Consider the following 16,228-nt stretch of genomic DNA (forward strand, 5'->3'; position numbering starts at 1 on the left):
AGAAAATATTTTGTTTTTTGTATATTCTATGTATATTATGTATTTAATGTAATACACAGAAAACACCCATTTACAAAACCATCATACTCATGAATAAAAATATTTACATCGTTCGAGGTATCGAACAAATGACCATCCGAAGTGAGGCGGAGTGTTAAACCGCTAGAAAACCGAGGCAGTAAATTTTGTATCTATTATGATTTTAATGCCATAAACGACTTTAATCTATACGTATTATAAAACAAAGTGTCCTTATTGCGTTTCTCTATATGTACCTTCGTGATAATGTCAAAAACTACAGAACGGATTTTGTACGGTTTTTCATCTGTCAATAAAGTTATTCCGGAGGAAAATTTAGGTGTTTAATTCTTTAAGATCTATACAAGATCTTTAAGTTATTTAAATTTCAAACCGAATATTTCTGGTCTCATACATTTTAATGGTAGCGAAATTTAAGAAAATAATATTAATCTATTAAGTGATGTACCATTACTTACATAAAATAACACATAACTCAGTATTTTTTTTTTATTATTTACAAAGCACCAATAAGTAAATTTTAAAATATTTAAATTTTAATAAAAACAAACAAAAAGAAACTATTAATAATATTCTTGGCTAGAATATAAATATCGTTTAAACAAAACAATAAGTTGTAGATTGCATGTCCGAACTGACGCGGTAACAATCTCTATTGTTTCTTCACACCTCGGCACATGCAACGTAATGCTTAAGAGAGGGTAAATACAAGGGGAAATATGGGTAAAATAATAAATTTACAATACAGTTACACACAATTCTCGAATACAATCATGAGCTATACAAATTGTAGACATGTCACAATTTTGTTGTTACTGACAACTCTATGCGACGGCCTCTACCGGTTTAGCACACCGCTTTACTTCCGATGGGTTCGATTCCTCTCACGGTGCAAAAATTTGTATTCATAAGTATGATTGTTGGTATCGGTCCGGGAGTTTCTATGTATACTATGTAGGTGTTTTAAAAAAAAGCATTATTTATATCTATAATTTTATAAAAGTACAGGCGTAAGTTTAGCGTTAGATACCTTTAACAGTAGTGTAAGCTAATATTAATGTAAATGAAAGTTAGTCAGAAGTCACTTAGTAGAGCAGCTGTGTCGTAAAACCTTAATTGTTAATTGAATACAGAAACTTTTAATTGTTAGGACTCAATAATAATCCAGTAATTTCAGTCGTAGTCCGTTTAATTATTCAGTACAATATGCCCCGATTTGCTTACTCACTTAACCATTTATATTTTCTATATTTCTATTTACTGTATTTACTATTTATTACTATATATAATAAAAAGCGTCTCCAAATTACATCTAAACAACCTTTACATATACTTTAAAAAAATTAGCCGGTAATAAGAAATGAATGATTATGATTGACAAAACTAAAACAGCACCTACATACGTACGTACGTATTTTTTAATAGGATACATACTTTTTATATTTAACTTTACCACCTATACCACTGTACTTCTTACAATTAAAAAAATCTACATAATCGTCAGCTTACATACCCAGCATGGTTAAAAACTCAGTATCCAATTGGTTAGTTCATGTTAGATGACAGATTCAGACAATTTTGGGTTAACTACAAGGTTATTTTTTAAGTCTATTTCCAATATTCCAGGTCACCCCCAACTTAATGACAATATTTCTAGTTCTTCTTTTGACTGTCTTTATGTCAATATAAGAATAAAAATAAATTTATTACAACATACACCACAAGACAACAAATACGACGCTCATTCTTATTAATGAAAATGAAAAAATGTTTATTTCTTTAAAAACAATTCAGTTATAATTAATATTATAAACGTGGAAATTTGTGAGTGTGGATGAATAGATAGATAGATGAATGTTTGTTACTCTCACGCAAAAAAATACTGAATGAATTTTAATGAAACTTCACAAGAATTACGTATAGATCAAAATAACACGTAGGCTATAAATTTCCGGAACATCGCTTGCACAACTAGTAGTAAATAAATAATGAGATTAGCAGTAAATCAAAGGCCAAATTGTTACCTGACCTTCATAAACAGCACCACCTCATCAAATAATGAGGTGGTGCTGTTTATGTGTAGGTAACGTTTGTCTACGGCCTCACTTGGGCCATAAGCTTGTTTGGTAGTCCAGTTACATATAAAAATATTTTTACACAATACATTACTTCACAACACTGGCCGTCGAAATCGACGCAAACATATATGAATTTACTATGTATTTTCAAGATTTAAGCCAGGTCTAGTAGTGTTTTGTCGAATCAAAATAGATCTCATGTACAATAGTGGCTTTCCACACCAGTTCCACAATTCAAATATTTATCCGGAATCTGGAGCAAGAAAAAATAACACTAAGAGCTTCTGAGACTCCCTTAATCCAAGTGTATTGTTATTGATGTTTTCATGAGATGACAATTTTGGTATAGGAATTTTATTTTATATTTACAGTGGTGCAAAACAGTTTACTAAAATATTATATAGACGCTGTGTATTCTATGAGCAATGAATATTAACATTCCAGCTTTATTTAACAAAATACAATCGAAAAGGTCTATATTTTTTGTAAATGTGATTATGAGACTGAGAGATGAGTTATTTAGAAGAGGATCTTGTATTATGCTAATTGTTCAGACAAGGAATTATTTATTTTTGAAATATTGGACATGCACACTACTTAAATGCTATATAATATTTAGGGCTTGAAACTGACTACATAAATTATAACCTAAAAAAATGTACCAGTTGAGTTTATTGCCAGTTCTTCTCAACAATAGCTAGCCGGATAAACATATATTCATTCTTCTTTTTTTTTTAATTAATTGTCTAAAATATAACAAAAAGTCACGAACATATCACGCCAACGCTAAAACCAAAGACGTTTGGAAGAGTCAAAGTTAATTAGGTATTGTAGACCGAACTCTCAGGGTCTAAGTTGTTTATCCGGTTTTCCCGAACAGTTGTTGGGATCTAAAAATAACCATATCTTGATCAGCTAATTACATTTAAGACATTCTCCATCTCTACATTTAAATAACATACATAATATAAAACAATATACAGAAGAGTAAACAATAGAACTACTAGCAAAAACATATCCAAAATTAAATCTGTTAAAATACTAATAATTTCTGTTGGACCTATACCGCCACATTGTAAATTTATTCAAGTAAGCTCCAAAGTTATATATTAAGTGTTTATTTAAACTGATATTAAATTACCATGAAGCTGTTATAGACGTTTCTTTCAACAAATATATAACAACAATTCTAAAGATATTGTATAAAATCTACAGGACTCAATCAGAGACTATATATTTATTATTCAAATATATAGTCTATATTTTATATCCTGTTATCCTTAATGGGGTAGTCAAAGGCACTGAGCAATATCAACATCGTTGAACATAACATTTGACAATCCACATATGTATATTTGAATCCAACATTTGTAAAATCGATTACCATTTCTCGATATCTAATACCTGTCTAAATTGTATTATTTTATACTTGACAGACAACGGAAGATCTGTAGAAATACCGTTAACCTGCCCAATTTTTACTTAGCACAAATAAATTTTAAACACTAAAGAGGGTGGTGGATTTCAAATCCAAAATCCACCAGTTTTAGCGGTGAAACCACAAAGGTGGCAACACTGCTTTAAACGTGCAGCGGAGATGGCAGCAAACTGCTCGAGTTAAGCCAGTTTTAATCAGACATCGTCCCCGATCCTCTTAGTTACTGCTAATTACAAATACTTGCTGTGTCCACCACGAACTTATCCCGGCTTATGTTCAATATCCAATTTACCAGTTTAATCCCGTTATCGATTTTCGAGCTCTCATTATAGTTGAGAACGATACTTCCAAAATATAGTTTAGATAAGCGGTTGGATAGTGTTTAGAAAGTTAATTTGTAATTTATTTGTCATGGTACAACATTGTTAGTTCGGTAATATATAGGTAAAAAAAATGTCAACCCGTATCTCAAATTGTGTTGGTTTGGAGACGATATGATATTTCCAGAACCATATGTAATGAAATTCTATAATCCTGCTATTATTATAAACGCAAAACTTTATGAATATGGATGAATAGCTGGATGGATGTTTGTTACTCTTTCACGCTAAAACTACTGAACGGATTTTGTTGAAACATTACAGTAATATAGCTTATATGTACATCAGAATACCACAGACTATAAATTTCATAGGGGAGAACCGTGAGCACAGCTAGTTTATTATAAACGCCGAAGTTTTGTGAGTGTGGGTGGATGGATGAATGTTTGTTACTATTTCAACAAAAAGTAGATACCGAATGGATTTTAATGAAACCTGACTATAATATAGCTTATACATCAGAATAACTTATACGTTATAAATTTAACGTGGGTGAAACTACGGGTACAACTAGATAATTTATAATTTTAGTTACTTTATTTCAAATCATCTGTACTATAACAGTCACCTTTAAAGCTTTTTGGATTTTAACTACATAGTTTTTGTTTTATTTCATACTAGTGGCCAGAGCCAGCTTCGCACGGTTATTTCAACCAATTTAAAGAAAATCCATTTAGTAGTTTTTGAGATTTTGACGAACATACAGACAGACGCGGATAAAGATTTTGTCTTATAATATATATAGATTATTATGATATAAACAATCATCGACCAACAGATATCGTGGACGAACTGAACTCGTAACTATGAAAACTGCCAACTTGTTTATACCACTTAAAAGTTCTAATATGCTTAGTGCCGCGCACTCCAATCACATTAGTGTATGAAACGAAAGTTTTAGGCCCCTCGTATTATTTGCAACTCGAAAATTTTCAACCAACTGCGAACTTATAATGGAATTACTTTTGAATTCATGAGTGGCTGCGGCCCGTGCATGCAAAAACTCTTATTTACAAAATAACGTATGACAAAAATGGTGCCTCATTTTCTTTAGCGGGAACCTAATAAGGTTGTTATCGTTTATAGCGATTTCGCCGGGAATATACGACAAGTTGGTCGATTCGAATCTGCTCAGAGCCAGAATATGCTCATGTATGTAGATCACGCACCGCTTATCTTCCGACATTATTACCAGCCAAATTTAAGCAGTCAAAAGGTGAGCCAACTTATTAAGTAGCTCGTGCCTGGATATGTCACTTATGTTTCTTATAAATATAATTAGATGGCAATAGTATATCTTATTTTTTCATTACATACCGTTATTAATGCTAATATTATAAAGATAAATTATTTGACTTAATTTTTGTATTGATTATAAATTCAAAAATATTTTAATGAATTGTTTTTGTATGAATGAATATGAAATCCGATTGCGCGGCTTATAGAAGGATAAAGTCACGTCAGTCATGTAGAGCTGCTTGGAGGTATACCAAACATGGCTATATATAGCTGGAAATGGTGCTACTATTCTACAATACCCCGACCCCCCTTCACAGATAGGTACATTCAGTCAGTGAGTAAAATAGGATGTATTTATAGAATGTACGCGAACTCATCGCGGAATAATAATGACAATAAACCTAGAGAATTCACACAAAGCCAAGAACGAAGCTAAACCACCTTGTGTTATTGTTGTGTTCGTAGGACTAACCAATTGATAGAAATACTTGATAAACATTTTAAAAAATACATGCGTACATAGAATAAAGACATCATCATCTGCTTCTTTCTTATCACATTTATTTTGGGTCGGCGTAATGTGTTTTTCATTACATAGAATAGAGTATACAGCTAGTATATTTTGTCATATGAATGAAATTATTATTCAAGTAATATTAATTTTACTAACAGAACAGTAGAGAAGTGCCACTGTACTTCATTCACTGTTGGTCTATTACAGAGTAACAATATGCCACGTATTAGGCGTCTGACTGCCTCTGGATGTACGCCAAATTGAAATTTAAGCAACGAGGCAACACCGATTGTTGTGCGGTTTAGGAATCAACATTATAACGACAACTGCATTGTCTTACAGCATTTTCTAGAAACGTGTGCTATTCTACGTATTATGTTTTAAACCGATTAATTATTATAAAAACACTATATAGATAAATAGACGTATTTGATAATTTTACCTTTACGCTAATGCATTCTACATCATTATTTTTCTAGTATTCTTATTGTAGTTATAAATGTTGTACTTAATAGGTATATGAGTCGTATTATGTATAAGTGTAAGCTTTTTTTCTGTTATTTAACAAGCCTTCTTATTTTGCTTCAAAAAATATGAAAAAGGAAATCATCTGTCATTGATCAATTATTTTTTTCTCTTATTTAATTACTACCAATGATAACAATTCTGAGGTACTTATCCAAAACGATACAAGTATTTTATATTCATATATTTTATACGAACTTAGTAAGAAGCTGTTAATTTGAAGTTACATACATTTATATAAAATACACATAATTTATTTCACATTTTGTTAGAAGTTGTAAGTCCAAATGCTCCTTGAACAATGTTGAAATACCAATTATGTTTCATGATCCCAAAATCCATTACAAATGTCAAGAAGTAAGAGATCCTTCAGACGATCTTCACCCCATCAAAAATACACAACGAAGTAGAATCATTTCAAACTTTAATAGAACGTAAATAAAATAATGAAACCTCACAAACAAACCTCGTCGAAAAGTTACCCAGACTATTGTAAAGCCTGCTGAATCCATGCAAGTACCATTGAAACTCTAGTTTTAAATAACAATTATAATTCTGCAAGTTTTATGAGATATGATATTACTCTGCGATAAAATTAAATCTCAAGGTGGAGAGACAAGACAATTAATACCTGGGATGGGAATTCATAATGCAATGAAACAGAATGAAGCGGCAGGCTACTACTGGCAACTGGGAACTTTTTACCGCACAGTTAAATTAGTTTTTCATAGCTAGTACAGCAGCCAATGTTATAACTCCGTCCTTAATTACAGCGGCCCTTTGTCTTATCTTCGCATGTGAGTAATTAATTACATTTGGTAATTAATTTACTCATAATGGCGGAGTATCGTTGTTGCGAAATAATTAAGCCATTTGTTAATTAAAACTCCCAAGTTATGACGTAATAGGCTAGCTCACTAAATTATTGCTGTAAGTTCATTTTGAAAGCAATAATTTTATTTCAATTCTAATATACTTTCGTGTTTCATCGATTTTCGTGCTGCTGTGATTGTTATATTAATTTGCTTAAATAAGATAAGGGGTTTGATATCGTTTGTAGCAATTAAGGATACAAAGTGGTCTTAGTTGGTTCATGTGTGGGTACTTGCATAATTATAAAATTATGTCTTAGACGAATGTGATAGTATTATTATACTATTTATAATTTTCTCAATCTTAGAATTTATAATAATTGCATTAATGTTTTAGTATAAAGTTTATATTTCCAGAGCCAGAAGAAAAGAAAAAAAAACTTTATGTTTAAATAATGAAACAGAAAAAGTGTATAGTAAAGCAAGCATTCAATAGTTAATTTTGCCATGTAAAGTTTTCGAATTTTGAAAACAAAACCTTTTCACTGATACCAAAAATCCGTAAGATAGATATAATAATTTGAAATTGAATACACCTTTTGTAAAGTCTGACGAAAACGATGGTAAGCATGTGCTAACGCCGAAGTATGTATCTACACTAAACAATCACTGAGTGCAACAGCAAACAAGAGTGTGAAATGTTCCGAACAGTTTACGGTTAGTTACGTTCAACTTACAGCACAACTTTGACTTGCTTTTATACAACCTTTTAGCATGTGAACACATCGCAAATAAAGCCTCCTGTCTAGCTTTGAGAGCAACAAATCATTAAGGCTCAACTTACGCAGTACCTATACTTCATTTATATCTACTGACTTGACTTTTTGTGTTCCGGTTTGAAGAGTGATATTTTTTATGTCATTGGAATGGATTGCAATTCTAATGGCAATTGGTAACCAACGAATGTATTACAAATCTCCGAATCATGGATATGACAAAATACATTACACATACCGGAACACAGCAAAGCGAGTGCTGATAACAGAATTCTGAGGTGTACATAGTTCCATTGTTTGATGGTGATGATGATGTTTTTACCCGCGACCATCGGAACTGAAGAGTGCGCTAAATAACCACTAAACTACCGAGGCCATCGATCCATTTTGTTGTAAATTGAAAACAGTTTTTCGACATGAAAATACGGAAATAACAATTCACAGAAAAATTTAATTTGAAATAACTGAAATAAAATTAAATCGAAAATAAAAAAGGAGCGCGTCAGGTCGCGACCGCAGAATGATGTATTAGCTTGTATCTAGTATTTTGTCCATGATTTTTTTAAAAACATTAATGTATTTATAACATCTTCATATCAAAATATACATATATATCATTACCTACTAAGAAACGTATATAAATATTTTTATTGTTTATTTTAATATAATTTTTTTCAAGTAATTTCTTTAAGATTTACAAATTGTTTGAAAATTTAATATCCATATTACTTATCATTTCATACCATAACTATGAACGCTAAACTTCATTGCTACAAAAGTTGAACTCCATTATATATCCCCATAAAAAATCATTCATATTTAACAAACCCCATTTCACAAAACAAGGACCGGAAATACGATTGTACCTACATCCAAATTAATACATTTGATTTAGAGATTCAAGTCGGTAACGTGGGTGGCTAAAAATATGTTTTCAATTATGAAGTGACAGAACCAGAGGGAGTATAGGAAGGAGTTGTAAACAGGTTGACGCTTTAAAAACCGATACACCCTTTGTGAATTTAATCATGTACGTAGATAAAAGCGTTATTAAACAGGATCTAGTGAGATTGGAAAGAGTTTCTCGTTACGACGCCGACGTATTGTGTTTGGCGACAGTATTTTCGCCATCATCTCTCATGATAGGAATAGTGAAGAAACAATTAAGTATATATAGCTAAATGAAGATGTGTTCTATGGGATACAGTTACCTAGATAAATCAGTATAATAATTGCATTTAATAATGGCAAGTAAGAAATATTCAATATTGTGTACTAAGCCGTACACTGCCGTGTCTAATGTACTGTTGTCATTTAGTATATAAGATCAATATTTTTATGTACATTTTGTCAGTCTTTTATCATCTGTAATATACATCGTCTCAACCGACAACATGGTATTATTACCTCGCAGAATATTCTATGGTTGTTTGCCGAATTCAACATCGTGTTATGGACGCCAAAAGTTGTTAACAGTTAACGAATCCAGTCGACACCAAAGACTATGCTTTAAATGTCTGACTGATGATGATCAATAAAACAAATAGTAAACTATCTATACATTATCCGATGTTGGACCATCTCGGTGGTCTAGCGGTTTATGATGGTTGCGGGTCCGATTCCTAACACGGTGCAAACATTTGTATTCATGAGTATGATTGTTTGTATCGGTCTAGGTGTTTTCTATGTACGTTATGTATCTATTTACAAAAAAAAATATCTAAATTGTAAATTTTCTAGTACCCATGACACAAGCTCTGCTTACCGTGGGACTAGATGGCGCTATGTTAATTGTTCAGGGTTATTCATTTATTTATTATTATCATCGAGGTAGACACACTGTCTGCTCCATTACATTTAAATACAAACAAAATATGAACGGTACCTTTAGAACGGCTACAATTTATTGTACCTGTCTTTGCCTACAAATCGTAAGTATATATTATTATGACAGCGGGAGGAGTTGTAATAAGTCTTTTACATCCCTTAGAATACGAACACATTGCATATGTGTCTCACACCACAATTATCAAAACATTTCATACAAAATATGTAAACGTGAAATACATATTTACTGGCAGTAATGCAATTGCTTTTGTCATATATATTCATGGACACTGAAAGGTCATTGGGCAGCTATACCCACGGCCTACAGAAAAAAATAGAGTAAAATTTATATAAACATCTCTAGTTTACGAATATATATATGTCGCATTAATGCAGACAAAGGGATTCAGACCAAAATATGAAAAAGAAAAATAATATATTAAGGTTTATTATAATAAGTTTTCGGACATTTTTATTGATTTCATAAACAATAATAATAAAATATAGGAAAATAAATAACTACAGCATTTTTACGTTTTATTCGATATAATCAAGTTTACGAATATATGTATATTTGACGGCCTCGGTGGTCTAGCGGTTTAACACACCGCCTTACTTCCGATGGTCGCGGGTTTAATGCCTCGCCGGCACAAAAGTTTATTGCATGTTTCGGATATTAATATTGGTTGTTTTGTTTATTGATTGAAATTATTTTATCTAAACATTCTATACATGCTCACTGAATAACGATTTAATATTTTCTTCTAATTTTTAAGCTCATGATTAATAAAAACTACATAAAATAAATACTTAACAATTTCACAAAATTTTATTTTTGTAGAAATACTTTTGGGTCAGATTTTGCCCAATTTCAAAAACCTTTATATATCATTGATATTTCAAACATAATATTAATGTTCATACAATGTTCACTATAAATTCAAACACCTGAGCTCTTTAGATTATTACATCCACGTTCAAATAAGACTAAAATAACAAAAGTATACTTATTTACCTGAAAATGAAACTTTAGTTCTCAGTAACCAGAAGAATAAAATACTAACCTATTAAATATAGCAGGCGATAAATAACTAATAATATACCGTAATTGCATCCCGAATTCCTACAGAAGCTCGTTAAGTCAGCGAACAAACTACCTAACGTTTTTTTGCTAACTTCTCAAGAGATTTCGCCAATTCCGCAAAAAGTCGCTAACGAGTGCCTTAATTCCGCCAGAAGTTAGCCGTTGGGGCACCTTCGTGGCGTCAGTCTCAATTAAATGTTGTTCCGACAGCTATCCACCACTAGGTGGCGCTGCTAGAAACTTCTCCAGTTATTGTCACCGATAGCATTGGTAGCAAAGTAACGTAATGTTTAACCATTGGCTAAATTAATTGAAGATAGTGAAGGCGAAGTTCCACAACAAAAATAACCGTTCCGTACACTGGAATAGGTAAGTTACACAAAGTAACACCAACATTTTAAAATATATATATATATATATCTACGCCCTGGCTATGTAGATGGTATGAGATAAATTAAGCATATTAACAGAAATTATGTAGTAACCAAATAAATTTAAAAATTATATTCAAATGTACTAAGATATTTCTATTCCTTCCTACTAATTTTATAAATATGTAAAACGTTTATATATGTTAGTTAGTAGTAGTTATATAATTATAATATATAACAATCGATGATAATTATGGAATATTTCACTTTAAATTACGCGAGTCACGCCGCGGTATGCAGTATTATTTAGATGTTGCTTGTAAAAAGAATCATCAAAATAGACAAATAATAGTTTACCGTATACCCAAAAATGGAGTAAAAATGAGAAACTTCTCTTAAATAATGCCGGTCGAAAATTTATTCTCAATATAAATTGATATTATAATGTACGTGTTATATTAATATGGTATTTACATTGTGTTTCATTAATATCCCTGATATTATTGTTGGTGATAAATGAGAGCATTATACTATCAGGGTTGTAAGCCTGCGGAGTTGTAAGCCCACGTGGCACATAGTCATTTAGTGGAGTGACCCAGTTATTTTGTTGCAGGGTGTGCGCAATGTTTCTGCCAGAGTTCGCAAGTTTCGTCGCCGCCATCTTGTTCGCTGTACATCCCATACACACAGAAGCGGTAAGTGAACTTATTACAGTTTAATGATGAAACAACCCAACATTTCTACTGAGATTATGACCTTCAAATCTCTTACCAAAAGTTTTGGAGAAATGTCCTTTTAACCACTTAGGTGTGTACGAAATGTTTTATCAGTTAAATCTCCCTAGTCACAACTTATTTCAAAGTTATCTATCTTCAAGAGTAATCTCTGCGGCGTATTTAGTATTTTAGAAACTATTAGGAAACAGTTACCAACAATAAGACTGTAAATAAGTAAACTTGTTCTGGTTTGTTATAGTACGAGTACATATACAACAACAAACTACAATACAATTTGTGCTATGTTATTACAAGTTCAAATTATATTGTACTTTGCTGTCTACCAAGTTTTTATAAAAAATAATACGCCCACATGTCTTCTGTACAACAACTTATTAGTCGTTCTAGGATGTAAGTATATCTTATATATAATATATAATAATATTATTAAATATATATTTAATAGCTTTATATAATGTTTACTATGTAACTATAATATCTTATCTTACCAATTGCCAAAATGGACCTGATTTAAAATTACATTTCATGTAAATGTACGTTATAAATGTAGCAATAGAATAAGAATACATTTTTATTTTCTCCACTGAAATTTTTAAAGGTTTCATGAATGGCCTGCCATTTCTGCAAAGCATTTAAAATTTCAGTTAATATCTGTCCACAAAATTAATCGGCTAAATAGAATTACCGCCGACAGATATTTTTATCTTTCTGTTATATTAACTTTGCCTACCTTCAATTTATCGGGAAAAATTCGACCAGCTATATTTGGAAACGTTCCGTTTATTGATGTTCATTAAGAACTTTTGCATTCAAAATCGTATATTGGTTTCACCATTTTTTATTATTTTTATTGAAAAGCATTAATATGTAAAGTAAAATAGTCAGTAAAGTGTAATTACAAGCAAGATATCATCAGAGGTAAGAATATAGATACATTAAGGAATGACATGGTAAAACTAGAAGCATATAATATGAACTCAATGACAAAATACTGACGCTAATTTTCCATTATGTGTACAGCAGGTTATTTGACAAAAGTAGAAAAAATGTATAATTCGTAAAAAATATTATTTCTCAAATATATAAAGCAGACCATACTATTTGTGCTATGTTATTACAAGTTCAAATTTTATTGTACTTTGCTGTCTACGAGGTTTTTAAAAAAAAATATTTTTCAAATATATATAATTCGTAAAACCAATCAGAATATAATGACCAATCAGAATTTAATGAGCAGTCAAGTATTTGACATTATATAACAATATCTCGTATATGGATGATATAATGAATATTGTATAATACTCAATATTTTTGTAGAAATAACCATGGATATCGATAAAACATTTTAATTAGAAAATAGTTAATTTAATTATGTACATTCTACCATTAATGTGTTCCTAGCTTAACTAACATTTTCATACAGAAATAACATACTTATGTTATTATGTTATGCCAATGTAGCAATAATAAGCAAAGGCTTAACCTTTGCTTTATCGACTTGCATCCATAATCAAGGAGATCATTTTGAGCAAGATGTCTAACTATTATATTTTATCATTTTCCAAAGGCAGGTACAAAAATGCCTTAAACTAAACAATAGAAAACTTATTTAGACAAATGCAACTTTACCTCGACTTCAAGTAATACTTACCTTTTTCTTTATTTCCCGTTTTTGCTATTATTATTAATACCAATTTAGATAGCTGATTATATCATTAGCCTCTTAATATTATTTTTGACTAGACTTACTAAATTCCTCATAAATTTAAATTACAATTGTAATTTTTTTATAGTTGTATTAAATAAATACCAAAAAACTTGATTTACCTTACTAAAAACAAAAAACCTTTAAAATTCAAATATCTCGAAAGCTATTGATTTGATAGCATTTATCACGTCCAGGCAGGAAGTTACCAGTAACCCTGTATAATGAACGCGAAGTGCTTATGTTCTTAATAATTTTATATATAAAGTCAGGGGTGCTAAGCTTTAAATATTTAGCCTCGTAGGAAGATATAAAATCTTGCATATTAGCTTAATTTGGCACATTATTGTATTTTAGTACTTGTAAATCTCGGACTAACTTGTATGAGGATGAAAATGGCGTCGTACCAAAGGCCTTCTACTAGGATCCTCGTATAGTTGGCATCCCTGTACAGAATGTTTACAACTGCATGTAGTGACTGCAACTCTTTCTACAGCATTTTATATAGCATCGTATAAATCCAACTGTAACAGGCCACTCTGTCACCGTTTAACAGCACAATTCCTTTCTACGAAAAGTGCTTCTGCAACGGTGTCTCGAAAAGCGATACTAAAATTGAATCGGTTTGTTCACGTCCATTGGCCGGGAAATGAAGCAAGTGTTTCCTAATATAAAGCAAATATTTAACCTTGTGCTTCATGTTTGTATTGATAGCAAACCAACCAAAGCTGATCTAAACACTTTATATTTTGTCGTGTTATGTAATTTCCATTCAAACTCAAATTGTGTTTAGGTTTCTATATTATACAATAAGGATCAATGTAACACTGTATTGTACAATAAATAAATAGATAAATAGATTTATATAGAATCGCTTTTCCCTTTAATTTCGGGATAAAATTGAAAAAAGTTTACATTTACTAAAAATTCTCTCCCTCTCTCTGCTCTTCAATTGTAGGTATATTGATTGAATTTTATAACAAAATTGAAATTGGAATATTCGTTGTAAAATATTGTACGTGCATTCAAAAATACTTTTAGTTACTCTGTCTCTGTCTGACTACTAGTGACTCTGTCTGGCATATTTTGTTTTTTTAATTTCTGCCAGTAATATTCACATATATACCGTAGAGTAAAAGAGCATTGATATAAACTATATATACAAATTGCCCATTACAGAAAGTACTTCGACCGTCGAAGTGTGAAACAAAGTAATTTGATACAAAAATATTTTGGTAGAAAAACGAAATTAGTAAACAAAATGTACTAAACAAATTGTATTTCCTTCAAAATATATGTATGTGTTAATATTAGAATTCTGATCTAATTTATAAAATGTATTCAAATTACACATATCCAAAAGCATAAAATCGGAGTTATTGAGGCCATTTTATTTCCCCAGTAAATATATCCAAGTAATTCCACCTCGGGACTAACGTTTCATAAAGATATCCGTCGCAGTAGCCACTCGGTTTTATCGCATTGCACACAAGTACCAACGACATTGCAGCTTTACGTCCAGTCAGCTGTAAATTTGATGATCTTTAAAGTTCACCGTTTATGACCGTTTTCCAATTAGAAACAGTCGCTTCAACAAGGCCGTATTTTATATAGCGCATTATGTTCGTAATATCTTCAGTTCGGAAAACGATACACAACAAAATAACGTTTTATTATATATTTGTGTGCAATTAAAAGTATCAGAGAGAAGGACTTTATCTTCGACATTTCTCGAAGTTTGAATCCTACTTCGATCTCTTTGCTATCTTCAGCAATTTTCCATAACATTGGACTTTATTCTTTTCAAGTTTTAAGCTGTTAGTGTATTACAAAGATCGTTATTTTACTTGTTTATATTGTTTTGTTGTAGTTGCGTGGTAACGCAATATATTGTTTTTAAAATAATATCCCTTAATCATCATCAATGTGACAGTAAAACGAAAAAAATACTCCTGAGTTTTTGTGATATCTAGATGATTTTAATTAAGATTATTTCTATTCTAATTTCTATAAAATTCTAATGAATGAAAGGTTAGGCTGTTCGAAGTCGACTTTATACCAAGTCCTCTACGTGGGTACTTCATTCTCATCTATTTTATCCACCAAGCAGCTTGCTTTGTATGTCGATAAAGAGTAAGAATAGGCAGTGACATTACAAAATATGAGACATGGTATGTTAGGCTTCTGTAATGGTAACGGTTACTACTTTAAAAAAAGGCAGAACCAATTATGGCGGTATTATATCCTAGCGTCTTCCTAACAAAACCGTAGCTACGAAACATGTAGGTAAGAATATTATAATAGGAAAACAGAGGTTTTCTTTTCCAATTTCAAAAGTTGAACTATTTTATTCTCTGACTACTGTAATCAGACTAAGTGAATATATTCTGTAGAAATACAGTTTATAATGGTTCTCAAGGCGAAGGCACGTTGGTCTTACTAATGCCGCCTATATTGTACTATGTTTATTGGCTTGTTATGTCGCACGGTCGGCGCCGCTCTTACTCGCGTTGTCTACGATTTTACCGCTGTTTCAAATCCATTTATTTTTTAAAACCATTTCGAAAAGAAGGTTCTTTATATTGGAATATAAACAATATTGTTTGTCTATATTTTGTCTATGGTTCGTTATAGTTTTTTAAATTTCGAATACCTTTTGATACTATCTTACATAGTTACAATAGTACCGGAGCCAAAAGAAGA

General features: G+C 31.1%; 1 protein-coding gene across 1 annotated transcript in view; it reads left to right on the forward strand.

Annotated features, from left to right (window-relative positions):
- LOC131846116 (protein O-mannosyl-transferase Tmtc3) overlaps positions 1-16,228 on the forward strand; it is a 157,286-nt gene that overhangs the window by 130,841 nt on the left and 10,217 nt on the right. Inside the window, exon 3 of the mRNA XM_059195342.1 lies at positions 11,697-11,778. Coding sequence (XP_059051325.1) covers positions 11,697-11,778 — 82 coding nt within the window. The remainder of the gene's footprint in view (positions 1-11,696; positions 11,779-16,228) is intronic.

This window comes from Achroia grisella, unplaced genomic scaffold, assembly GCF_030625045.1.
Source record: "Achroia grisella isolate CSIRO2021 unplaced genomic scaffold, CSIRO_AGI_Agris_v1 utg501, whole genome shotgun sequence".
In the NCBI taxonomy this organism is placed as follows: Eukaryota; Metazoa; Arthropoda; class Insecta; order Lepidoptera; family Pyralidae; genus Achroia; species Achroia grisella.